Below are 26,601 nucleotides of genomic sequence, written 5' to 3' on the forward strand. Positions count from 1 at the left end.
TGTGCAAATGACAGATGAACAGAACAACATCCCTTTCTCTTTTTGACTGGCTGCAATTGTCAGACGAGCTGTTTGGAATTCTTAGTGCGGAAGAAGGAAAAAAAATGTCCGCAGGTTGGGGAGGAGAGAGATTGTGTTTCTTTGCTAATCGGCACTAGCAAACGGATGGTTTGTGGCTGCAAATGACAAGGAAACCTAGAATGTCCCATTTCCGAACCAAATGAAACAATTATTTAAAAATCCAGAAGAGCTAAATAGCAGTTGTATTTATAATGGTTCCTTCCACCTTGCAATGCAAAAACAATCCTTATTCATGTACAAATAAATTACATTACTTAGCGCTTTCGATCTTTCAGGTGCTGGACACATATGAACTAACCCTCGCAACCCCTTTAACGGAGCGGGGAAATTGGGAAAGTTGTGAAGTCAAAGGGATCGGGCCCGGAGTGATTTCCTCGAGGCCACGAAGCGAATCAGAGGCAGGATTAAAACAAAGGTTAGATTAAATTCCAGCCAAAAATGAACCATCACAACGTTCATCCTGTAAAATATTTTTTTAAATCAAGGTGGCATCGTTTTGAAAAATATTTTTGTTAGATTTGTTTTCCAATCCTGCCTGACATAATTAGCACTTCTCTCCTCAGAGCACTTCACAAACACTAGCTAGGCTGCAAAGAAGATGGGGAAAGGAGCTGAAAGCACCCCACAGACCCCTATTTGCATCCCATTCACATGTGCAAGCCCTTGCCGCTCCCCCACCCTCGGCTGAGTAGGAGGGAGCTGGCTATTCTTGCAGCTCTTGTTGTCTTGGGACTCTTGGCAGAAGTTCAAGGAGCAGCACCAGCAGCAGGCGGCCAGAGGAGAAGGCGCCCAGCGCGCAGGCGCTTCGAGGCACTGTCGAAGAATCGAGTCACTGGAGCAGAGCGCACAGGCGGCGGCTGCTGCTGCTGCTGGAGTCCCCGCCCCAGTGCGAGCGCCCGGGCTGCAGTAGTGAGCGAGCGAGCGGGACAGGCGGAGTGAGCCGCGCGCTGGAGTAGGCAGCCGAGTGTGCAGCGACGGGGCTATGCGCTTTCCCGCGTCCCAGTGACTCCAGCTGAGAGGCTTCCGCGCCCGGGAGCCGCTTGTTTGCAGGGGGGCGGGCAATCGGCGGAAGATCCTGCGGCAGCTGCAAAGCCAGAGCCTGCCCGTTTGCTCTCCGGTTGCTGGAGGAGGAGGAGGAGGACGCGCGGGGGGCGCTCGCTGCCCCTGGGCTGGGACATGTCGTCCGCGGCGGTGGCGGCTGCTTCCCGCAGGCAGTCGTGCTACCTGTGCGACCTGCCCCGCATGCCCTGGGCCATGATCTGGGACTTCACCGAGCCCGTCTGCCGGGGCTGCGTCAACTACGAGGGGGCCGACCGGGTGGAGTTCGTCATCGACACGGCGCGGCAGCTCAAGCGGGCTCACAGCTTCCAGGAGGGCCGGGCCCCGCCGCCGCCCCACGCCAAGCAGCCGCCGCTCAGCGCTAAGGAGATCCTGGTGCAGCAGCAACAGCAACAGCTGAACCACACGGCGGTGGCGGGCGACGCGGTGCCCCGGCCCCCGCCGCAGCCCCTGGAGCGCTACCCGCTGGCGGCCGCCGCTTCCTCCGAGCGGCAGCCGCCCCGCCTGGGAGCCGAGTACGGGGGCAGCCGGCAGGTGAACGGGATCCTGGTGCCCAACGGGTTCCCCAAGCCCGAGGAGCCGCCCGAGCTGAACCGGCAGAGCCCGAACCCCCGGCGGACACACACGGTGCCGCCCACCCTGGTGCCGCTGATGAACGGAGCCTCCCTGCCCGCGCCCATCAGCATCAGCAGCCGGGCCGCCGCCGCCTCGCTGGCCGCCATCTCCGGGGCGGCCGCCCCCATGCAGGTCTCCGTCTCGCAGCAGCAGCAGCAGCCGCCGCCCGGGGAGCTGGGGCACAAGCGGCCCGGCTCGGTGTCCTCCAGCAGCAGCAGCAGCGCCGGCGCGGGCGAGCACGAGAGCAAGGAGAAGCAGCCGCGGGGCTCGGCGGAGGAGCTGGGGGTCGAGGGCAAGGGCCGCGGGGGAGCGGAGCAGGAGTGGCTGGGCAAGCCCAAGACGGTGCGGGACACGCTGCTGGCGCTGCACCAGCACGGGAGCCACGCGGTGCCCTTCGAGAGCAAGTTCAAGAAGGAGCCCGGCATGGCGGGGAGCAGGCTGCTGGGGTACGAGAGCAACGGGGCCGTGGCCAAAGCAGGTGAGGGGGAAAGAGGGTGTCCCCCCCCCCATCCCTTAGCAAACCCCGACCTCCTGACTCCACTTCCTGGTGCCTAACGCGGCACCGTTGCTTAGGCGGCAACGTGTTCATGTGCTGAAGCAGCACAACAGAGAGCTATGAGTCAGGGCTGGCTGGTAGACGCTGACAGGGAGAGGGCTTTCCCTCCCTGCCACGGCCTCGCCATAGGAGCTGCAGTGAAGGCACCTTTTAGCCTGCTAGCAGCTTTGCACAGCCCGCCCGCCTGTGTGTTAGAGGGGTGCGCTTGCAGATTGCATGCCTGCAAGTGGTGGGTGAGTGTGCACATGCACAAGTTGTATAGAATACACACACATACTTTGGCCGCGTGCCATATTGTGTGTATGTATTTGCATACGTCATACTGTATAATTGGTATTTGTGTGCAACGCCTTGGCTGTATATACATTTAAAAATGGAAGTCTTTTCAAGCTTGATTTGTGTAGCTGCAATCCCCTTATAGCTGCATTCATCTGATTGCTTATTATTATTATTTATTTTTCCTTACGCATTTCTCCTCCCCATTCCTTTGTATTTCTAGGGGCTCGGGCAGCGAGGAAGAGGAAGCCTTCCCCAGAACCAGAAGGTGAAGCTGGACCCCCTAAGATCAATGGAGAGTCACAACCCTGGTTGCCAACCTCATCAGAGGGGATGAAAATGTCCATGACTGCTACATCGTTCATGTCCCCACCACCACCAACTGCCTCGCCTCATTCCAACCGGACCACACCGCCTGAAGCAGCCCAGAATGGCCAGTCTCCTATGGCTGCGCTCATTTTAGTAGCAGACAATGCAGGGGGCAACCACTCCTCCAAAGATGCCAACCAAGTTCACTCCACCACCAGGAGGAATAGCAACAGCCCGCCCTCTCCGTCCTCTATGAACCAAAGAAGGCTGGGTCCAAGCAGGGAGGTGCCAAGTCAGGGGACAAACAGTGCTGGGGGACTGGAGCCGGTGCATCCTGCCAGCCTCCCGGACTCGTCTCTAGCAGCCAGTGTTCCCTTGTGCTGCACCCTGTGCCACGAGCGCCTGGAAGACACCCATTTTGTTCAGTGCCCCTCAGTCCCTTCCCACAAGTTCTGCTTCCCTTGCTCCAGACAAAGCATCAAACAGCAAGGAGCTAGTGGCGAGGTGTATTGTCCCAGTGGGGAGAAATGCCCTCTGGTGGGCTCCAATGTCCCTTGGGCTTTCATGCAGGGGGAGATTGCAACCATTCTTGCAGGAGATGTGAAAGTGAAAAAAGAGAGAGACTCGTGACTTTTTCCAGTTCACAACCCAACATCACCTGTAACTAAAACTGCTTGACTTGTGTATATATCTATAAATATATATATATCTCCAAGACAAGGGAAATGTAGACTTCATAAAACATGGCTGTATAATTTTGATTTTTTTGAATACATTGTGTTTCTATATTTTTTTTGAAGACAAAAGGTATGTACTTAAAGGCATTTCCTCTTTTTGTTATAGCAACTATTTGTTGTGCTTCCTTGGTGACAGTTACTGTTCAATGTAGGCTGTGACTTGCGCTGCTTTTTTTAGAGAGCACTTGGCAAACCAGAAATGCTTCTAGCTGTATTTGTATGCACTTGTTTCTTTTTAAAATGCCAAATACATTTTCTGACATTGTAAAGATTGCCTTACTGTCTGTGATTCCTTATTCTTGGGCCTTGCTCACAGTCAAGCTGGATGCGTGCAGATTTAATACGAAATGGTAGTGGGGAAAGAGATTGATAGGGTGAAATGGGATGTCACCATTACAGCCAGGCAGGTGACTATTAGAAAGCACAAGTGGTTTCTTTCTGAAACATCATTCTCTTGTTGCAATAGCAAATTTTTTAGACTCAGTCCAATTCCACTGTTTCTAGAAGGAAGTTGCCTTCATAGTAGGATGTTGAGAGATGTCTGAGAGGCGCTGCTGAGTTAGGGATTTCTGGGTTGTTTGCTTTTTTTTTCTAAAAGGAAAAGTTGACCACAGTTCAAGTGATTGGTTGTAAGATTACAGAACTGCATTTATTCATTGATTACATAATGTTAATGCAGAATTTTGGTAATAAACTTAATTACTATATTGGTGTATACACCAGTATAGCACTGCCATCTTTAAAGATCCATAGCTCTTTTAGTGCCACTCACATACTATTTATGCTTGGGGAAAACTAAAGTTTGTTTTTTTTTTAAATTTGCACATAGTGCAGGTGAACTTTGAGTTTGCTTATCAGTTACTTGTAGTACTATTAGTATTGTTAACTATCTCTTACATCATATTTCCAGGTAGTGGCAGGTACAAGATGGTACAATGACAGAAGCAACTGAGATGCTGCCAGGATTGCCTTCGGGCATATCAGTAACAACCCAAATGTGGGTGGAAGAAACTTGTAATCTCTTATTATGTGTGTTTTAAAAACAAACCTAATACTACTTTTTTGAAAATGAAAAAATAAACTGGTGGAATGAAAGCAATTAGGGTTTCACAAAAGGGGCATGCCCCGCCTTTTAAACTACTTTGGAGTACTCTTTGTAAAGTCATTTCTTTTGATTGAGCTTCTGCATCAATCAGCAAGCGGATTTTTTTTTTTTAAATAAATCATTACTAGAAATGGCTGTCTTATAGTGATGTTTTGTGCTGTTCAGTTCATTAGCAACACTGCAAACCCCTTGATGTTTAGATGTGTTTAACTTGGTCATAAACAATTGTTCTGAGCAGAAACATGACTACAAGTTCTCATCCCTGGGGCAAATATAAATTTTTCCATTTTTTTAGGGGGAAAAAAAATCTGTTCAACTAACTTTAACAGTTTGGGATGCTTTTTAATCAAGTGTTATGATAATATTCAGGCTGCTATTTAATGCAGAGTAGAACTTTTTTGGAAGATTTTTTTTTAAATTATCAATATTTAAAATTCAGAACTGCACATGCACAGTCATTTTTTATTAAGTGTTTCAATGAGCACACAACTAACATTATGTTCCTTATTACAGGTCAATGTAATATTAAATACAGACTTGCATGGTAAACCAATTCATTGAGTCAATATTACGCTTTAAAATTATACCTATAGTTCAGATTGGTATCTTATGTAAACATGCAGACAAGTTGGAAAAAACGCACATATATACAACTGTAAAGGATACTTTCTAACACTATGGTCTCTGTAAATGTGTATTTAGCACTTTATTAAAAAATGGATTTCAAGCTGATAGATGGTAAGAAGTTCTTCAGAGTTGCTTGATAATAACTCATAGTATGGAAGTGTGTATGTTTTTGATAAAGTGATATCCCTACTAAAACCTGCATGAAAGGATTGCTCTGCTGTGTTGGCCAACTGTTCAGCTTTGAGCACCTTGAGGTGAGGTGGGAAGGTAACTTTTCCCGCTACTCAAGCATATCCTGCTTCCTGGTCTAACTGGCATTTGTGTTGCTCTCCAAGGAGGCCTTTCACTTAACCTTTTATCTGGAGGAAGTGTGCCAATATATCGTGGCCCAACAGTATCTTTGGATCTGTTCTTTAAAGTAGTTCAAAGGGTGGGAATTATCAGGTCTTGTTGTTGTACTAGATGTTGGTACATAGACAACACAGGTAGAAAAGAAATGTTAAAAAGTTACTGTACCTGCTCTGACTTCCAGTCCCGATATCTCAATTGATTCTAATACACATAATGACATTTCATTATTACAAAAGTGCTTGAAACCAGTATGCTTTTTTTTGTGTGCATTTTTCAAATTTCAGTTGAACTAAGTGTGTCTTATTTTGTTGCTTGCTGAGTTATGACATCACAATGATCACTTTATTCACTAAACCAACTTACTGTTTCCTTGGCTACAAAGTTTTTTTTTTTTTAAAGTGCTTTAGCTGCAACAGTGCTACTGTTAATCTTTTAAAACTTTTTAAAAAGTGATAGTTTGTGTAGTAATAAAGTAAAGTGTTTTAATGAAGAATGTGTGATTTTCAAATCTCACTTTAATTACTCTTTTTAAAGTTTTTACTTTTTACTGGAGTATCACCTGCACTATGCTTTGGTTGTTTATAACTGCTGAACTAACACATTACTATTTTTACCTATTTTTTATCTTTGGCATTAAATAAAATATTAGGAGCTTTATGCACTTCCTGTGAGTGTTTTTATTAAAAAATAAATAAATAAACTGAAAGGCAATAGCCACTGAAGTGCAATGATGTAGTGGCAAAATCAACAGGATTTTTAAAAAATATGCCTTTTTGTCCTTAGTCGCATATAGGGCAGTAAAAAGTAGGGACAAGAGAGCTGAAACGTGGAAAGGGCAGAACGAATTGTCAATTGGGAAAAAGAAATTCCTCCCTCCAAGAAGAGTAGAGGGCAAAAGGGTAAAAGCCCTCTCTTTTTATCCTCGGTTTTTACATTATGGTGCAGTATCGTCCATCAGAGCCCCTAGTGGGTAGGAAAGTAACATGGTATAAGGGAGACTAAATGGCCTTTGTGGTGGCCTCAGAAGACCTGGTATGTTTTTGGAGCTGTCTTATTTTTAAAGAGACATGCTGTAAACCAGGCCCTGGCAACCATGTGTTTTGTGAACTAGCACTTATGAAAAGGGCATAAATACATTTGAGTGTGCTCTCTAGTGGTTTGTTATGTCAACAGAACCCCTGGATCCTTTCCTTCTGCACTTGGGCCAAATCCCACTTGCCCTGTTTACAGGGATAACAACAATGTCCCACTGATTTCAGAGGAACTTCTCTTGCCAGGAAGGAGAGCAGGATTGGCCATTTGTCTTTATTGTAAGTTGGTTGGAATCCTTTTTTTAAAAAGTCCAGACCATGAGGATGGCAAACACTATATTAACTATCACTTGGCATTTTAATCAGGCCATGGATTGCAGCAATAGTTAAGATGCTTGTAGCATATTCTGTAGTAACATTTGCAGTGTTGTGCAGTAAAACATAAGCTACCACAGAAGAATGTAAATAAAGTGTCCTTATTAAAATAAAAAAGTGGAAGGAATACATTTGATACTTCACAAATTAACCACTTTTAAATCTTTTGATTGTGTCAAATATTTACATTTAGGGTCCTAAATCGTGCACTTAAAGATAAAACTTGTTACTTCTGTCAAAGTTTAGCCAGAGCAAGAAGTGCTAAATGGAGTGCTGGGGATTCAGGATGAAGGGTTTATTTTAGAAGATGCAACCTGAAGGTTGCAAAAGCAGTTTTTCTTATTCATTATCTGTGAATAAGCGCCAAATAAAACTCCTCCTGATTACATTTTACTATTATATTCCTTCTAACCATAAATTAAAGCAGAGTTTGTTAGATTCATTTAAAAAAAAAAACTGGACTGACGTTAATAGACAAGCCTAATACGTTTTTTCACACTTCTTGTTTCATATTATCAATGTGGCAGACCCCAAAGAAAGTGCCTCAGGACCATTTATATATTAATTTTATTTGGTTAGTAATGCATAAAAGGTTTCTCTTTCTGATTCCTAAGACTAGAAGTGGGATCATTCAGAAAATGTTCAATCACATGGACACTATAGAAGGCCTGAGTCATTTGCTTGCCTTTTGTTCAGTTGGAGAGCTTGAGAAGACACGCCTTTCCTCTGTTACAGAGCAAGGTCAGGCTGTGCTAACAGATGAATGGAATACATATTTACCCATTTCATCATTCCAGGCTTTCTGGAGCTGGGGCGCCAGGATTAACTGATTCACTGCCTTTTCCAGACTATTGGGAGATGCACTCTGTACAAATTCAGCATTAAGGCCACAGTTTAACTGTTAATCATAGCTTTTTCATGCAAATGAAGTTGAGCTGAAATTTTATGAAAATGTTTGCTTTTTATAAGGAAAAGAAATGGGGACATGCAACACTAGTATTTTAAGAAGATCCTGAATATACTTCAGAAAATCATTTCCACAAAACTTGCATAAGCTGGTCTGCATGGCTGGACTGAGAATTTATAAAGTACAACATCCATTGTTCCAATAACAGGTTAGATAGACAACGCACACCTAGACTCTCTTAACTCCTCTCTCTGCAGCTGAAGAACAGTTTTTACTGAAGCTTGGGAAGATTTATCCCAGTAGAACAGTCAAAGTCTCCTATGGATTAGAATAATGATACCAGATGAGTTCATATTATCACAATTTAACACTTGCAATCTTGCTTCTACCATTCACGATCTTTAAAAGTTTATTATCCTTAACAGATAATAATATTGCAAAATAGTAAGATTAATAATTTGTACTTAATCAAAATCATACAGAAAAATACATTACAGTGTCTGCTAGTTGGAACAGGGCTACAGTATCTTGTGTCATGTTTAATTTGTGTGTTACCAAACTGCTGTAGATAACTTTGTACCCTGGTGAATGGCAATTGCCTTGGAGTTACATAATGGAAATAAATGGGGGGTGGGGGAGGAGAGGACAGTGCACAGTGGTGTTTACTTACCAGTGCTGAGTATTTTCATACATGTAGTGGAACAAGACCGGATCAAAGGCAAACAGAAAAAACTAGGGAGGATTTGCTGCACTGACATTGGAAAACTGGGCCCTAGAAGGAATCCCAGCTACTTCCCTGGATAACACAGTTTCTGTTTAAAATCCCAGGGCTAGGTTCTGTTCTCATTTACAGACAGAAAATGCCATGGTCGTTAATGAGATTGCTCCAGTTACTCCAGACAGCATTTGGCACTTCACATGGCTCATACCTCTCAAATTTAAATCTTTTAGCACCAATATTATAGGACTTCTATGAAGGGGGAGGTTCCACCGTTCCTCAAAAGCAGGCCTCCTGTTGATAGTTTTACTCTTTTCCCTGCATGATTTCCAGTGGAGCCAGTTTCTGCTGTGCACTAGAAGCGATTACTTTAGAGGCAGAGTGTGTGTGGATGGGAGTGGTGGGTGCATAGGCTTGGCATAAAAAGGCTGTGCCCTGGAGGCAGCTTGGAGCCTTTCTGTTTACTGTAGGCAGCAGCAGGAGCCTCAAAAAGACCTCCAAGACAAAGGTGAGCTGCTTAGAGACAGATGGGGGAAGAGGAAAACAGCTGCCCTTTGAGCATGGACCTACCCACTGGTGTTCTTCATCCACCCTGGATTTCCCCTTTACACATCTCCGTAATTCTGTTAATTGTTCCTGATGCCTCTTTGACCCAGATTCATTGCACAATCCAAAGTACTAAAATGTAACCCTGCCTTACCTAACTTTCAGGTCTTGTTGGGTGTCTGTTTGAAGGGGAGGGAAATAAGGGTGCAGTGGGAGGCTGTACCTTGTTTAATCATCGCACTGGTTACATCCTTCACTTTGTTTTTTTTTTTAATTACAGTAGCAGTCAGTGCCGTGGTTTCACAGTATCCACCGCAATCAGTGGCGTCTTATTAGTACGCTCGCAAGTGTAAACTTCATTAGTGGGGTTTTGTCGTGAGTAATTAACTGCCCAGGCAGAGCTTTTGAGCTGCAGTCGAGTCACGTGTTTTGCCAGTGATCAAGGCTTGTTCAGGGCACTCTTCTGCTACAGACAAGCTGAGTCCCTCCCAGTACGAGTAGTTACACAACCAAGTTCACCTTCCCCACTGAGGCTCCTCCTGTGATTTCTATGGCCACACGCCATCAGTTGTTCTCTCTCAGCGTTAGAGGCTGAATCCTGATCCTTTTGCAGTCGGGGGGAGGGGGGGCACGCTGGGATTTCGTCCTCCCGAGTTGCAATAGCAAAGCACTAGCTCACCAGGCTATACTGCAGACTGGGCGGGCAGAGGAGAGCAGCAGGGAGATGCAATTCACAAAGAGAGAGCCCGCAAAACCTCCTCCCATCACAAAAGAGGCCAAGAGACACTAAAACGTGCCTGCCACATGAATCCAGGCGGAGGGAGTCCCCTTCCGAATGAGGCAGTTGTACAGTCACGGTGCACAGAGCCCTTGACTGTGGTGCAATAACAATAGCAAAGCGCTGGCTCATCGTGCAGCAATGCAGTCTGGGCATGGGGAGGAGCAGCCGCAGGCCCCGGAAGCTGCCTGTGTTTGCTGGGCTGAGAGCTCCCGTTCCCCCTCCCTGATTGACTCTCCAGCGCCGGCAGCAAAGGGAACTGCACCAGCTGCGCTAGCTATAATTAGAGCGAGCAACCTAGGAAGGTGATAATCCCCCTCCCCCCGCACCCAGCCGCCCCTCGGTGCCTCCCTCCGCCGCACCAAGGAAGGAATTCGTGTGTGTTGACTACAGCTCTTTATCTGGACGGGTCACCTCGTGGTGAACCAAATATAGTAAACGGCTGCTGCTGCTGCTGCTAGCGATGCTGCTTCTTCCAAGGGGGAGAATCCAGCATTGCACAACCCAGGAAAGATCAAACGCATGGCACCCGCACACATGCTCTGAACCTAGTGCAGATCACACCTGCACAGGTAAACCCCTTTCAGATCCTGTGTGTTTGGAGGAAATGGGGCTCGTGTTTGGATTGATTTTAAGGCTGTTTTTAAAAGTCGTCTCTGAAAAGCAGCAGCGTGGTCTAATGACCTGGACACAGAACTGGGAGCCAGGAATTCCTGGCTTCTAATTCTGGCTCTGCCGCTGACTCGTGTGGCCTTCAGTAGGTCATTCACCTCATGGTGGGGTTGTGAGTAAGATGATATGCTCGCCTGTATTTTAAGGGATGTCCTTTATTTTTTGCTTCATGTCTGTCTTGTGACCTGCAACTAAGAATTACTAAGGAGCATTTGACTACCTAAACAGTATGTTTTCAAGTAGTATTCATACAAGGGATTATATGCTGTACTACACATTTATTTATTTATTATTTTGCACCACCAGTAAATTACTGAAGTGGATTCCTTATAAAGGTGCTGCCCCATATTGATTATTCAGTTGTTCTCTAGTTCCTTGAAATGTAGGTAGTCAACTCAGTTGGGAGTAGGGTGACCAGACAGCAAATGTGAAAAATCGGGATGGGGTGGGGGGTTATAGGAGCCTATATAAGAAAAAGATCCCAAAATCGGGACTGCCCCTATAAAATCGGGGCAGCTGGTCACGCTAGTTGGGAGGATTACTTTGGGTTTATCAATACAGGGAATTGTTCTTGATTTAGGGCAGGGGCAGGCAAACTTTTTGGCCTGAGGGCCACATTGGATTTTTGAAATTGTATGGAGGGCTGGTTAGGGGAGGCTGTGCCTCCCCAAACAGCTGGGTGTGGCCTCTCCCCCCGCCCCCTGCTTCTCACCCCCCTGATGTTGCCCCCAGAACTCCTGCCCCTGACTGCCCCTGGAACCCCTGCCCGTGCCTGCCCCTCGCCACCCCATCCAACTCCCCTTCTTCTTCCTGACTGCCCCCCCCGGGACCCCTGCCCGCATTCAAACCCCCTGTTCCCCGCCCTCTGACTGCCCTGACCACTATCCACACCCCCACCCCCTGACCACCACCCAAAACTGCCCTGCACTCTATCCAACTGTGCTGCCCAGGACAGGCAGCCATGCCACTGTGCAGCACAGACCACCGGGTCAGGCCATGGCTCTGCAGCTGTGCTGCCACCCAGAGCATTGCGCTGGTGGCACAGTGAGCTGAGGCTGCGGGGGAGGTGGAATAGCAGGGGAGGGGCCAGGGGCTAGCCTCCCGGGCCAGGGGCTAGCCGGCCAGGCAGGAGGGTCCCACAGGCCAGATGTGGCCTGCAGGCCATAGTTTGCTCACCTCTGATTTAGGGGACAATCAGGAACAGTTAATCAGGAACAACTCTAAGTGTAGACAAGCCCTTATTGCTTGTCAATGCTTTCAAAATATAACGAGTGTTGTAAGTACAATGAATTACTTTATGACTAAGAATTTTGCTTTGTTTTAGTAATAATACTTTTCACCTCTGTTCCATCTTTCATGAGAGAATCTTCCAGTGCTTTACAAACATTAACAAATCTTCCAACATCCAAGCGAGGCAGGTAAGTAGTAGTATTCCCATTTTACAGAGGAGGAAATTGAGGCACAAAGAGGCTAAGTGACTTGCCAGAGGTCACACAGCAAGTCAGTGGCAGAACCCAGAATGGAAGATAGTGCTCCTGACTCCTATACCTCTGACCTAACAACTATATTATTATGCTTCCTCTCTTAAATTTAAAGGTCCACATTCAAAGAGGTACTTAGGACCCTAGCCCCCCAGATTTAAGCAGCTAAGTCCCAGTTTTAGACCCCACTGCAATTCGCAAAACTCTTGTTCTGCTGCTACCTGAACTCAGTTGGTGACTACATTTTTGCTGTATAAATTCCTTAGGCACCTATGTTTTTGCCTCTAAGCATATGTGCTGCTGCTTCACTAAGTGCCTAGATGCTTCGGTAGGAGACAGGCCTCAGAGTGTTCCATGAACTGGGGGAATACAGGTGCTCTTCTGCATATTTTGCCTGCAGGGCTTGATCCAGTAGGTGTGCTCAGAGGCTGCCTGCTGCATCGGGTCCCATTCAAAAATCTGGCTGGCAGTGGCACTGCTAGTACCTACCTTATACTTCCAGCCTAGTAGTTAGCACATTCATGGGGGAGAGCCAGGTTCAATTCTCCCCCCTCTGCCACAGGAGCAGATAGGATTTGAACAGGGGTCCCCCGCTTTTCAGGAGCATGCTCTGACCACTGAGCTATGTAATTGTCTGATGTAAGGTGCTCTCAGTCTCTTTTGTTGAAGCTATTCCATTTTGGATATGTAATTAAGGCGTCACTGGGCCCAGGAATGAGGGGAAATGACTCTGTAGTCTGGTGAGTAGGGCACCCACTTGGGTGACCCAGGAGCCAGTTCCCCCTGGTTCAATGGTCTCTATAATTATTTATCCAGAGTAGAGCAGCTTCAACAGAAGAGACTGAGCTTCTTCCCCCCCGAATCCCATAGCTCAGGGAGTAAAGCCATCTCCTGAGGGATGGGAGACCCCTGTTCAAATCCTTTCTACCCATCAGGCAGGCTGCTGGGAGTAGAACCTGGGTCTTCCATATTCCAGATCACTGGGCTAAAGGTTTAAGGCATCACCACCCTCATAGAATATCAGGGTTGGAAGGGACATCAGGAGATCATCTAGTCCAACCCCCTGCTCAAAGCAGGACCAATCCCCAATTAAATCATCCAACAGATTTTTGCCCCATATCCCTAAATGGCCCCCTCAAGGATTGAACTCACAACCCTGGGTTTAGCAGGCCAATGCTCAAACCACTATCGTTGTGTGTGAAGTGAAGCAGGTACTTAACTCATTCTTGACAGAAACAATTTAGGTGTGTAAGCTGCCTGACTCCAGGAGAGGGGTTCCCAGTTGTGGATCACAAACAGAGACTGGTGCCTAACTCCATGAGAGGGGAGAGGCATGGTATACACCCTTCCCATTGGATAGCTTTGGCAGCTCCTGCCTAGCATGCTGTCTTTTGTGGATTGCATTCATTCTTAGGTGCCTGTCTCTACCCAAGCATACCTTTTCAGATCTACTTCATGCAATAATGAAACAAGAACAGTGCACAAATCCACCTTCTCCATTGTAGATCACCTTTTATGGACTTTTGTAACTTGACAGTCTCTCATTCCAATGTTGAAGTCCTCCACTGGATGGCTGTTTTGATCATTTTCAATGTTTGAGTCATGCTTCTCTTGCTGTGCTTTCTTTCCAGATGTGATTGCTTGCCCCATGATAATATAATCTACTGTAACATTTTTATAGTAATATATTTTAATACATCAGCAAAGGAGCAAAAGTCTCCTATTCATATAAAAAAAGTGACATTGAATCTTTAATGTCCATGTAAAGTAGAAACAACTTGATTTTTGGGGCCTTGGCCAAATGACCCCATACAGTAAATGGGGATGGATCTCAGTTTATCTATCTTTGAAAGATGAAGGGTTGAGTGGAACCTGCTGGCGTTTGAAGTTGTAGGCAGGGTAAGTAGTTCCAAATTTAAGCTTAGACATCTGAGCTGTTCCCCTGTCCCCTGCTTTTGACTAGGAGAAGAAAAAAGCGCATGGTATAAAATAGACTGATTTCCTCCCATTGCTTTACAGTACTAGACTTCCTTGTATGATTAGATTGCTGGAGCTTTTGTTTTTGTGTAGACCTTTTTCTTTTCTTGGAAGAGAAGAATAACATAATGTAACCATAATTGAACATGTTCATTCCCCTCCTCCCCCGCCCCTCCCCAATGTATTAGCACCATCTTGGTTCAGTTATTATTTGGATTAACATAGCTTTAGAATTTTGGACACAGACAGAACTAGCTTCCATTGTTGTGAGACACATGTCAATAATAACCAATCAGTGGGCAGTACTGACTTTGATCTTTTATTTTCTTCTTTTCGTTTTTGAAATCTATGTCATAATAGCAGCAAGATATTCCAGGCAGAGTATTTCTGGGAATTACTGCACTTGTTGAGTGGCTAGTCACTTGGCCTCCTGCCACAGCTTTCAGAGTACTAATAGTAATGGATTGGGGATTTTTGTGTGTGATTTTAGTGCTTATTAAAGATGCCAGATTGGCAACCCTGGAAACTGAAGTTGTCTATTTATTATCTGCAAACTGGAACCAGTGTGAGCTGCAGCAGTATGTGCTTCTCCATTCTGTGCCACAAAAGTGCCCTTAAGAGGATAAACTGCTCTGGGGGTTGTTACCTTCTCTACTGAGCATGCCAATTTTGGAGGCTTGCTTTTCTGGAGAACTCCACAAGGAATTGGAGTGAGACCAACCAACTCATTTCATGAAGGTCACTGAAGAATCATCCTCTGGTGACACCTTTCAGTCACTACCAACCTACACAGAACTTGACCTGGTGAATGAGAGAGACTGTATTTTATAGCTAATCCTCAGAGTTAACCAGTCTGTAACTAACAGCAATATTATTAGTTCATGTGCTTTTCATTTGACACAGACAATGTCATTCTGTGTGATATCATCTGAGGTGAATGCGCTGTCCACCATGTTTTTCTTATCCACCTCCCACTCCCAGTATCTTCTAGAACCATTTTAAATAATAACAGTCAGATTCTATGCACAGTGCAATTTCACTGACTTCAGTGAGGCTGTACTGGTATAACTGAGTGAAGACCATAATATTCTATAGTCACATTAAAACTTCTCATTGGACTTGACCTAGGGTTCGTTTGTTTCTTTCCAGTTAAAACACAAAGGAATATGGAGTATACTGTGAGATGTGCCCATTTCATATTGAAATTATCCAAATAATGCATTAGATACATAGATAAACATACTGACAATGCTGCATATCTACAAACAGCCTACAATGGGGTGTAGAGCTCCTCTCCAGAGATTGACAGGGAAGCAGTTGAGTAAGTGCTACAGTTGCCTTGCATGAATACAGATATGCAATGCGTACTGTTTCTTTTGGTTAATGACTTCCTGCCACACTCTAATAAATCGAGATCAACTACAATCCAAGTGGTTTAAAAACTGTTGTCTGAGAATTTCACATAGGCCATCCCAAGAGATGAAACAATATTCAGCTAAAAATAAATTTGTTAGTCTCTAAGGTGCCACAATTACTCCTGTTCTTTTTGCGGATACAGACTAACATGGCTGCTACTCTGAAAACTAAAAAGAAATAGTGAAGAAAGGGTGGTAAGCCAACCGTAGGAAGGATAATAATGGCCCAGATTAAGGAATATTCTCCCATAAATTGTGGTGTTGTCAGTTCTCCAGGCCTACGTATGCATGGGAAACATTTATGCATCAGAAACAAGAAATGAATTCAAAGGGCTAAATGACTAATAAGGGACCATGCTTTAATATCTCATGCAAAATTCAATGCTACAGCATTGTATTATGATATCAGAAAGGAAGATAAGACTGAGTCCAAGGGTGGGAATTCGGGGACAGAAGCAAGAATGTTGCCAATTGAGCCATACTGATGCACTGAATAAAACCCTACATTTATGACCCAATCTTATAGTCTTAAAGGCAAAACTCTGATCCAAGTCAATGAATAAAGAATGCAGGATAAATTCCTTACTTAATATTTTATCTTTTAGGGGGGGAAAGGGCATCTTTTCCAGCCAAGCATTTTGCCCTTTTTAATCTGCCACAAACTAATATGGGTTCCATGCAGTAGTTTCCTTTTTATGCAGAATGGAAACAGACTTACTCCTGTTGCTCAGAACAGGAACAGCATATGGCATACCCCTTTAGGTATACCTCTCTCATCACTTTTCAATAAATAAATGTCAGTCTTTTGGGCCAGGTCTACACTACAGGCCTATATTAGTGTAACTACATCACTCAGGGGTGTGAAAAATCCACACCTCTGAGTGCCATAGTCAGGGGTGGCTCTAGCATTTCCACCGCCCCAAGCAGGGCGGCATGCCGCGGGAGGCACTCTAGCGGGAGGTCCACCTGAGCTGCCTGCCGCCCTCCCGCAGGGACGCTGCCCCAAGCGCGCACTTGGCGCGCTGGGGTCTGGAGCCGGCCCTGGCCATAGTTATACCAACCTAACTCCCCTTGTAGATAACACTATGTCGATGGGAGAGCTTCTCCTGTTAACATAGCTGCCACCTCTCAGGAAGGTGGATTGACTGCGCTGATGGGAGAAGCTCTCCTGTCAGCATAGGAGCATCCTCACTTAACTGCTACAGCAGCCCAGCTGAATCAGTGCAGCTGTGCCAGTGCAGTGTTTTAAGTGTTAGACCTGCCTTTGGTCATATGACCCATAAATTTACTAGATCTCAATAATTTCAAAACTACACCAATAGCTCTGGTGTAGAATAATCAAACAAGATTAGATAAAACAAATTAAGTCCTCTTTGGATGTAAATATAGTTTAAGACTAAATTTAAACAAAATAATATTTATAAAATAGGGTTTTTATTTATTTATTTGGGTTTTATTTTCTCTTTGAAACTGGGTTAAAAAAGGAAAATAATGCAAAAGTAAGGTTTTTTTTTAAGGCATAAAATGAAGCACAACTTTTTAGAATTAAATTGTTCTGTGCTACCTTGGTTAAAAGTTTATTTTTGTAATCAGTTACTTTTAGGAATGACCCAAGCTGGGGCTCATCCTGCAAACATATACACTCGCTGAGTTCAATGGGCTTATTCGTGGGTGTAAAATTACTCACATGCAAAAGTGTTTGTAGGAGCAGGGCCTAGATGTGTACTATCAGTCACATTTCTAATGCACAGTCTGCCCTGTTATAATTATTTATAAGAAATCCTGTTATTATAAATATGTATTGTAGTTGAATGTATTACCAACAGTACATTATTATTTATTCATAAATAAATTATAACAGATTTATACTTCATTATTATCATTGCTATATGGTATAAATTATGTAAGGCCCTGTTTATGGTTCAAGAACTTGCAGATCTCTGTGTAGGAATGGCATTCATTTGTAACACATTTTTAGGGTTGGGATAGCTTTTTAAAATCTATTTACGCTGTTACTGTATCCTTAGAGGTATAGGGAAGTGTTGTTAGTACTGGGTTGCAGAAGCAGACCGCCTGGCAAAGGGAAATGGTTTGAATTTGTGAATTGGGGCATATTTCATTATTACTCCCTTAGTGCACTTAGGCTATGGCTACACTACGCTATGCAACTCCAGCTATGTGAATAACGTAGCTGGAGTCGACGTGCCTTAGGTCGAGTTACCACAGGGTCTACACCACAAAGGGGTCAATGGGAGAAACTCTCTCGTCAACTTACCTTACTCTTCTCATTGGGGGTAGAGTACAGGGGTCGACTAGAGAGCGATCTGCTGTCAACTTGGCGGGTCTTCACTAGACCTGCTAAATTGACCGCCGGTGGATCGATCTCAGAGCGTCGATCCCGGCTGTAGTGAAGATGTAGCCTTAGAAGCTGACAGAGAATGGAACCAGAGCATACATAAGAGTCTGATATGGTGCTCCCTGACTGGCAAATGGCAGGTTTGATAAATGCTGGAGTTTTTTTCAAATCAGATTTAGTTTGTTTTTTCTATTAGATTTATTTTAACAACCTGAAATGCACCAGTTTTTCCCAGTGCTTGCATCTCTCTGCCATGCATGTGCATTGATACAATTGCAAATAGTGTTGTCTCTTAAAACAAGCAGGAAATTTACAAAAAAACCCAACCTTTGGATTTTGATATTGATGGTGCACTGTATGTCTGTTGGAGATTGCTGTATCAGACTTCCGGCACAGCTCTCAACTGTTTTCTTTTTCAGTCTGCTACTTTAGTTGGCCCTGTCCACCTCAAGCTTTGCTATTGTACTTACTAATGAAGAATTAAAAAACATTGGGCCCTACTGTGTCCTTCTATGGAAAAAAAACACGTAAGAGTTACATTTACTTGGAAAACTGTGCCGGTTTTTGAAGTGATTTGCCATTGGGAGAATAGCAGGAGGAAGGAAGGGTGGCATGGTTTGTGTGCATCCTCAGAGCTCTGAAATATTTATACACTGAGCCAACCCCGCCATGCTACTTCTCAGACCTCCTTGCCCCCCTGCCTGACAGCTGCCTTACAGATACCGGATATCAATCCCTTCCTTATCTGCTCCTGGGTCAACCCCCAACTTCTTAAGGAACTTGATGGCACTATTAACTCAAATTGCTTGACTACATCCATGCTTTATTCTTAAAAATGTTCAAAACACCGAACTTAGCCAAATGTGTTGTCTGAAGACAAAGCAGTCCAATACAAAAAGGAGATAGACATGCCCTTCTTCCGAAAAGAATATTCTCACAGCATGTTCTGCTTAAACAGAAAGTGTGCATCAAAAAATCTGCCTTTCAGCTAGTAGTATTTATAGTCTGATTTTACAAGTTACAAAACTCTTTACATGGCACTAAAATCCAACCCACCAGTTCATAACAATTCCTTAACTTGTTTTTGTTCGGTCTCTTTCTTATCTTTCGTTTGCATACTACATTCCAAAGCAGTTGGGTGGAGAGGTTTATCCCAGCCTGTGCTAGGACACACCATTCATGCATCTTGGCTTTGACAGGCTTCCTATTTTCTAATGCCATAGCTGACGTTAGCTGGGATACTTGACATGGGTGAACAGAACTGTGGGGAGAGAATGATACATTCAGTTAACATAACTTCCCAAGACATATGTGTATATTATAAAAAGCAACAAAGAGTCCTGTGGCACCTTATAGACTAACAGACATATTGGAGTATAAGCTTTCGTGGGCGAATGCCCACTTCGTCAGATGCATGTAGTGGAAATTTCCAGAGGCAGGTATAAATATGTAGGCAAGAACCAGTCTAGAGATAATTAGTATATTATATTAATTCACTGCACATAATACCCATTAATGTGGTGTATAGTACGCCAGACATGTCTGTATTGGCTAGCAGCACAGAGCAGAAACCATGGAAATTAACACTGACAATCAGCATTAAGACCTGCTGAGATCTTCCAACAGATTTGCCAAGGGATGATGGTACACAGAATGGTTGTGCTCACTGTCTATTCAGCCATACCTCTTAAGCCCACAAAGCCCCAGCAGTGAAGTGGGGATTCCAGATGGCTGTGGGAAGAAGGTGCAATGTCTCTTAGCCCCCTTCCCTCCAACAGATTTTGGGCCATTTCTGCCCAAATGCCCAGTTTTATCCCCTTTGCATCTAAAAGTGGAAGGCATGTTAATGCCCTACCGTTGGAATGACCAGCGTGGTTGTTACAGTGTGCAATTGTATGCATGAATATATTGGTGATTAACAGAAGGGGGAATTCCTCAAACTATCGGTGTAGATTATTTTAGCAGTAGTGGCTGTAGTACTGCTTGTCCAGGTTAACTTGCCTCTTCCTTCACATACACCATGTTGAAGGTCTGTTCTTGTGTTCATTTTAATCACATCAAGTTGAAAAATGGAGCTGTTCTCTGTGCAGGGGCAAATGGGTTAAACACATTTTACTCTTCTTTTAGTTAGAGAGCATCCCGAAACTGCTTAATGTGACAGGGCCACAAAAGAGCGCAGGACCCTACTGAGTGATTGTTGGCTATGGCTAAGCCTGCTGGGAAGGGGCCAACAGGAGATAAAGAGCTTTCTGTTCTCAGTGCGGGAGTGAGAACAGAGGAAAGCAACAGCTGGCTGGGGAAGCTCTCCTGGGTGGCTCTTGGCTGAGAGGGAGCTGGGGAAGGAGTCTGGGAGGAGCTTAGCTGAAATTGAGATGGGTGAAGAGGACACCTGAGGAAGAGCAATAGCAAGGGCTCTAGAATAAGACCAGTGGTGATCCCCATGCGGAGGGAAGCTGGGAGTGCAAGAGGCTGGGAGAAGGCCTAAACCGAAGTGGCCTTGGGAATCACGATGCAAGGCAGTTTGGGGCTTAGGGCAGACTGCTGTTCCATAGTACAGGGTTCCAAGGCTGGAGCCTGCAGTAGTGGGAGGTCCTGGGCTCCCCTCTCGTACCACCATAGGCAGTGGTAAAACCCTGCAATGGAGAGAAAGGTCTCTGAGAGGTGCAGTGGCCTAGAAGTGCAAAGGATTGCTTAATCTCTGATATAAGGAGAGAGGAGGAGCCCCCTTCAGCCACAGGGGAAGGATGTAATGGTTGCCAGAGTCTAGACGGGGCTTTTTTGGAGGGCGATGGGTGTCTTTTGATTTGACTAGAGGGCTAAATTGCCCTACCAGCCCTGGGAAGACAGTAGTCATTTGGAAAACTAAGGCATGATTGCACACCTGCCTTCAGATAGGTAAGCTGCATCCTCTTCCAGTTCTGCATCTATGCTTTACCTCTTTCTTTTAAAGATGACAGAAGAAAAGTGAAGAAGAGGAGATCCAAAGAGACAGAAAACCATACCTTATAAATTCTGCCTCAAAACCCATTCTGCAGAAAGCACCAGCTCTGTTGCATCTGCAGATGGCTCAGCAGTGCCCCATGCACAGCTATATGCAGTCTATCTGGCATGAAGATGTTTGATTTTTTTTTTTGAGTTACTAGCTAGCCAGCCAATGGTGGGCCGATTTGAACAGCATCTTCCTTAGTTCTTGTCAAGAGAAGAGTCATTGCAGCAGGCTGAAACTGAACCTCTCCTCCTGTCGTCCCCTCTGACTCTGAACTAATGTTGGATTCTCTACCATTCTCAAAATCATAGGTGAAATTTCTCCTGGCTGCGATTAGGTATCTTTATATCATAGTACCTCCCTGTGCACCTGTATGTTCTCTAGTCCCTGTTATCTCAACAGAAGGTCTCTGGGTTGATTTGATCTTGCTTATGCTGGTGTAACATTGTCTGCTTTATTAGAGTGGCTGTAGATTCTCAGTGGTGTACATGAGATCAGAATCTGGCCCTCAGAAGCTTGGAAGAGACTTTTTTCAGTAGTGGAGGGGAAAGTGGGAGGTCCTTCTTGTCAAAGAGCATGATTGGTGTTCTCAGTCTGGCAGACAAAACCAAAATGATGCTGTTCTGTTTCTGGAGAGTTCCCCAGTGACGCTGTATATAGCGGCACAAGAGAAGTATCTGCAACATGATGCCTCTCATATTAAGTGGAGCCTGTGAGAGCGGAGCTTACAGCAGCAGCTGTGTCCATTAACTATCTCTCTCTAATCCCTCTTTCATTATGTCTGAGTCTCAGCTGAGCTCTGTGCTACACCAATTGCCTATGGTATGGCTGTTGGCTTCGCTTAGATAAAGAAGACACCACAGGGAAGTGTTTGTTTGAAAATTAGCAGTGAAAAGGTTATTTTGTTAGCTTGTAATTTCAGGGAATGACAGTCGTGCACAACGTGCGTAAGCAATACTGGCGGTGCATTAAGTAATTCAGCATTCTCATGCCTTCAGTAGCTAAAGTAGGCAAACTATAGTAGAACCAATTCTCTTCTCTTGTGTATTTGTTTTACAGATTAAACTCCTGAGGAGGGCTGGGATCAGATCAGACTCTGACCCAGTGTATGACAATAACCTGCCACAAGCTTGAATACACCTGGTTACTGAGCAGCATCACAAACAAATAGCCACATTCTTATCAAACTACAAGTAAACTTAATTATTATTTCATGTAGCTGAACAGCCACAAGGAGGAACAGTTCATAAAACCAAACTCCATTGTGATAATAACTACAAATTTTCCATAAATAGTCACTGAAAATAGACATTGAATTCTCTTTGCCTGCATTCGCGTCTCTCTGGTGTTCACTTTCTGCCCATATTCTAGGGAAGTATCATTCAATATCATTTGCAGAAGCAGCAAATTTTAAGCAAATATTAGAGATTATCCAGGCAAAGGGAATGTCTAACTTGTAAAGCATTCCCACTGGAACCCCGATTCATAGAGTTCCATCCAGTCAGGGAGCAGAAACAACAGCATGGTCCATGTGACTCAACACTGTTCAGTTTCTGAAACTCGATTTCTCTAGACCAAGAACTATTTGTATAACCAAGAGCAGTTGGCAAGTAACTTCAAATACCAAATAAATCTGAGGAAAATAGATGATCTACAGCAGAAAAGTGAAACACATCTAAAATAACTTGCTGGAAATTATTACCTCACCTCTAGTAAATACCTCAAATTTTCTTTAAAAAAATTTCATCTCTCTGGACCTGAGTATCTAGGAGATGGCCAAATAGAGAAAAACTGTTGCCCCAACACTTGCTTCTGGGGCTCAGAAAAATGTGGTTAACTTTTTTGGTGGTGGGGTGGGGTGTTGTATATCTCTGCCCTTCCTGATTTTTGTTGACTCCCTCCCTCCCTAAGTCCTGAAATACTATGGGAGAACCTACCCTCCTGGTATTTCTTAGCCCAAATGGAAATAATGAAAATCTCACAAGAAAATCTGGTCTTCTGAGACATCTAGCCCAGTGAAGCTTAAAGGTTCACATCAATTTGGATAAATAAGCAACCTTTTTGGTGCTTCTACAAAGGAACCTCCAGGATACTAGGTTGCTGGTTAAGCCTGGAGCACCTCAAAATTGTCTTCTGCTCTCAACACTGGCTTCCCATAGCACAGCTACTCAAAATCCATTTTTTTTTGTCCTTATCCTCAAGGCATTCAGTAGTCTGGGCTCAGGATACCTAAAAGGTAGAGTGAAGCTTCGGCATGATGACCATGGTTGACATCTCCACTCCTTAGGCACAATGGGGAGCTGTCCATCACAAGGGTAAACCTAATGTGTGCTGGAGACAGAGCTGTTTAAGGGTCTTCTCTGACGTCTCTTCTGATATACAATGAAATCTGTCCTAAGCAACCACTCAAGGGACTAGTAAAAATCAATTCCCTAGTAGAAGTGGGATTTTAAAGGTCAAACAGAGTTGTAATGGCGATTGCATGGGAACACTTTGACATATTTGCTTGAGAGAGAGGATTGCATACTGGTGGTGGTAGGGTGTTACATTATACTGTACATGTTTATCTATATGGTCTTGGTATTATTGTTATAAACTTAATGACAGGAGATTTGGGCCCTTTTAAATGCATGGAACTCCCACTGAAGTTAATTGGAGTTGCATACATGTAAATGGGAAGAGAATTTGATCTACTGTGCTTAATTTTTAAAAGAGTGTACACAGTTTACTCATCAGAGGGCCTGGTTGTGCCTTTGGATACCCATGGGCAGAAATAGGCCCCAAGTTCCTGATTTCCACATTGAATTATGCACACAAAACATTAGAATCAGAACTGTACAACTAACTGGCATATGCCCTGTAGTGCAGAAAGCTAAAGGAGATTCTCCTTTAGTAAGGCAAGTAAGGGTAGGGTTGATGGTTACCTGTTGTTGGAGAGCAGTGCTCCCCACATCTCCTCCCTCCTTAGCTGGTGTGGTAAGAGCTCCCCCTATTGTTTAAATCTGCTTTAACCACTGCCTTTCGTTTCAAGTTTGGAGAATATACACCTCTAGGGTCACTTCTGATCTCACAAAACTTCTGCTTTTTCTTTTTTTCTTTCCTACACCATAATAATCCTCTGAATTTGAGAAACCTTATGTTTAAAAAACGGTGCTTGAAAAATGCAGCACTTCTTTCTGAGGAACTAGGAGCACTGTAATGAATGAGCCTCGCAACACACCAGTGAGCTAGGTGAATATTATGAAGCCCTTTTTACAGATGGCGAAACTGAGGCTCAAAGACTAAGTGACTGAACCCAGGAAGTCTGTGGCAGACCCAGAAATGGAAAGCAGGTCTCCTGAGTATTCTGTCTCTGAACCACAAGAACATTCTATCTCCCATTGTATTTTTCTTTTTCTGAGTGATGCACTGCATGCAGAAGTAAGCAAATGAGAAAGAAACAGTCTAGTATTAGCAAGAGAACATTGAGAAAGATCCATCCTTAGAGACTAGACAGGCTTCTAAAGATAGCCATTTCACAAACTATATTTACTCTCTCGGGAGGACTTAAAGTGGGATTTGGAGCATTGTAGTAATATAAGCCACTTGCTGGCTATGGTGGAGGAAGTAATGACGACTCTAGGCTTCTGAGAACTTCTGTCCCTTTACAAACCACCAGTGGAGACACTGTTGACATTAGTCTTGTCTGATCCCTCCCAATTCATTTCTTCAGAGCACTAATGCTTATATGTGCTTTCTTGGAATGACAGGATACCAACAGCAATTATGGAGAGATGTTATATGAACACACATAATTTTTTTTCCACTTCTCCTTGGACAGCACACTTGTCCTAGCTCCTGTGTCTCCTCAGAGATACTGGAACAGAAGGAAGTCCTCTTCCCATACTCTGCATGTGATGTAATGACAAAAATCCCACACAGATACCATGGTGATGGGTGTTCTAGAACACCCTAACATAAATTGGCTATCCACCAGTTGTGAAGAGCTCACAATCTAAATTAAGGCAAGATGCAATAAGGGAGTGTGGTGTAACAAACAATGAGACAGAGAGAGGGAAAGAGGATGGACAACCTATCCATCTGTATATGCACCATTCAGCACCTTCAATTTACCTTGGACTAATGTACTCTTTTTTCACTGTCCTTATTGCCTTTTCCTTGTATGCAAAATCCCCACTGAGCATTGCCTTTAAAAATGGCTCCCAAGATGGAATGACTCTTAATTGGTGGTAGCGAATTGGTATGGCAGGGCTTTGTGGGCTGTATTGTCCATTGTCTCGTATCTTGTGCTGTGCAGGGTTTACGCCTGTGCAACATGGGTATAAACAGCCAAGTCAGAATGGTAACATTTTACACGTATGTTGCAGAGATGTTAACAGCGATACCATGTACAAAGCAGTGGAGACTTGGGCCTTGACTCTCCAAGTGCAGAGTTAGGTGACAGCTTCGTCTCTGCTGCACTTTTAAATTAAGGGGATCAGCTCATCAGTTGGTGTAAACAACTTCAGCTTCACTGATTGACACCAGCTGAGGGGCTGGCCCATGGTGTTGTAGTTAGCTTCCTGGGAACTGCAGAGGATAATGACATGATCTCCATAAACACAGCACTCCTGCTGTTCAGCAGCACTTCAGCCCAGTGCTCTGGTCTGGCTCACCACTGAATACTGAGGCATTCAAACTTTTGGTCCTTTTCTTCAAACTGTCCCCCTTCCCCTTCACAGGACTCGTACAAATGACATTGGGGCGGGGGGAGAGAGCGACTTATACTGAATGGTCATGACCTCCTCTGGCCGCTACATTCTGTCAGCTTGAAGAGTGGAAGTTGCGTGTGCAGGAGAGAGCACTTCAGAGTAATGTGCAGACTGTACTTCTTCAACTGATCCTTCCCCCAATAACTCCAAAAACTAGTCCCAGCTCGCTGGAGAGAGAGAAAGAACTATTGCTCTGCATTTACACTTTAGACTTTTGGGAGGTATTTGATACCGCGCCGATAGGCACTGCAGACGAATGTACCTATGAAACCTTCAGTGCTACAGTAGAAAACAAACATCGCTCAGCCTACAGATTTCAGTCTCTTCCTCATCTAATTAAAGAGCTGCAAGAAGCAGGAGTTAAGGCTAAAGAAAACAGATCTGGGAGTGACAGGGCCTCCAAAACATTGCTAGAAGGATCAGCAGACACAGCTGCTGTAGCATTTCCCTTCTGCTCTAAGACAACTCTGGTCATGACTTTATAGCAGCAGCATTAGCAAACCATGCCCTGGGCCCTCAAGCAGCTTCCTTTAACCGCCCCCCACCCCCCAAAATAAAAATAATTTTAAAAAAGTGGCAGTTGCTTTCCATCGCTATATCCAAGACAAAGCAGCAGCAGACACTTTTAAGGTATAGCAGTTGTGCCTGCTTGCAAGCTTTGAGGCCTCAAATACAGTAACTTTCTCTTAACTGTGATAATAAGAGTACATCCACATTACAGTGGCTTAATCAGCAGAGCTGTGGCGCTGTAGAATAGATACTTAGTACATCAATAGAAGGCATTTTCCCATTACTGTAGGTAATCTACCTATCCAGGAGATGGTATGCAGGTCGATAGAAGAAGTCTTCCATCAGCCCAGCTGCATCCACAGTCAGTACTGGGTCAACCTAA

General features: G+C 44.5%; 1 protein-coding gene across 1 annotated transcript; it reads left to right on the plus strand.

Moving 5' to 3' along the window:
• Positions 1-868: 868 nt before the first annotated feature.
• On the plus strand, positions 869-3,902 carry IRF2BP2 (interferon regulatory factor 2 binding protein 2). Its single transcript, XM_039529810.1, has 2 exons — positions 869-2,233; positions 2,811-3,902. Exons 1-2 carry the CDS (start codon positions 1,258-1,260, stop codon positions 3,524-3,526), a joined length of 1,692 nt encoding a protein of 563 aa, XP_039385744.1. The 5' UTR covers positions 869-1,257; the 3' UTR covers positions 3,527-3,902.
• The last annotated feature ends 22,699 nt before the right edge of the window (positions 3,903-26,601 follow it).

This window comes from Mauremys reevesii, linkage group 3, assembly GCF_016161935.1.
Source record: "Mauremys reevesii isolate NIE-2019 linkage group 3, ASM1616193v1, whole genome shotgun sequence".
Lineage (NCBI taxonomy): Eukaryota > Metazoa > Chordata > Testudines > Geoemydidae > Mauremys > Mauremys reevesii.

Coding starts and splice junctions, on each gene's coding strand:
- IRF2BP2 (XM_039529810.1), top strand. CDS start 1,258: ATGTCGTCCGCGGCGGTGGCGGCTGCTTCCCGCAGGCAGTCGTGCTAC. Junction 2,234..2,810: donor CGGGGCCGTGGCCAAAGCAG/GTGAGGGGGAAA, acceptor TTGTATTTCTAG/GGGCTCGGGCAGCGAGGAAG.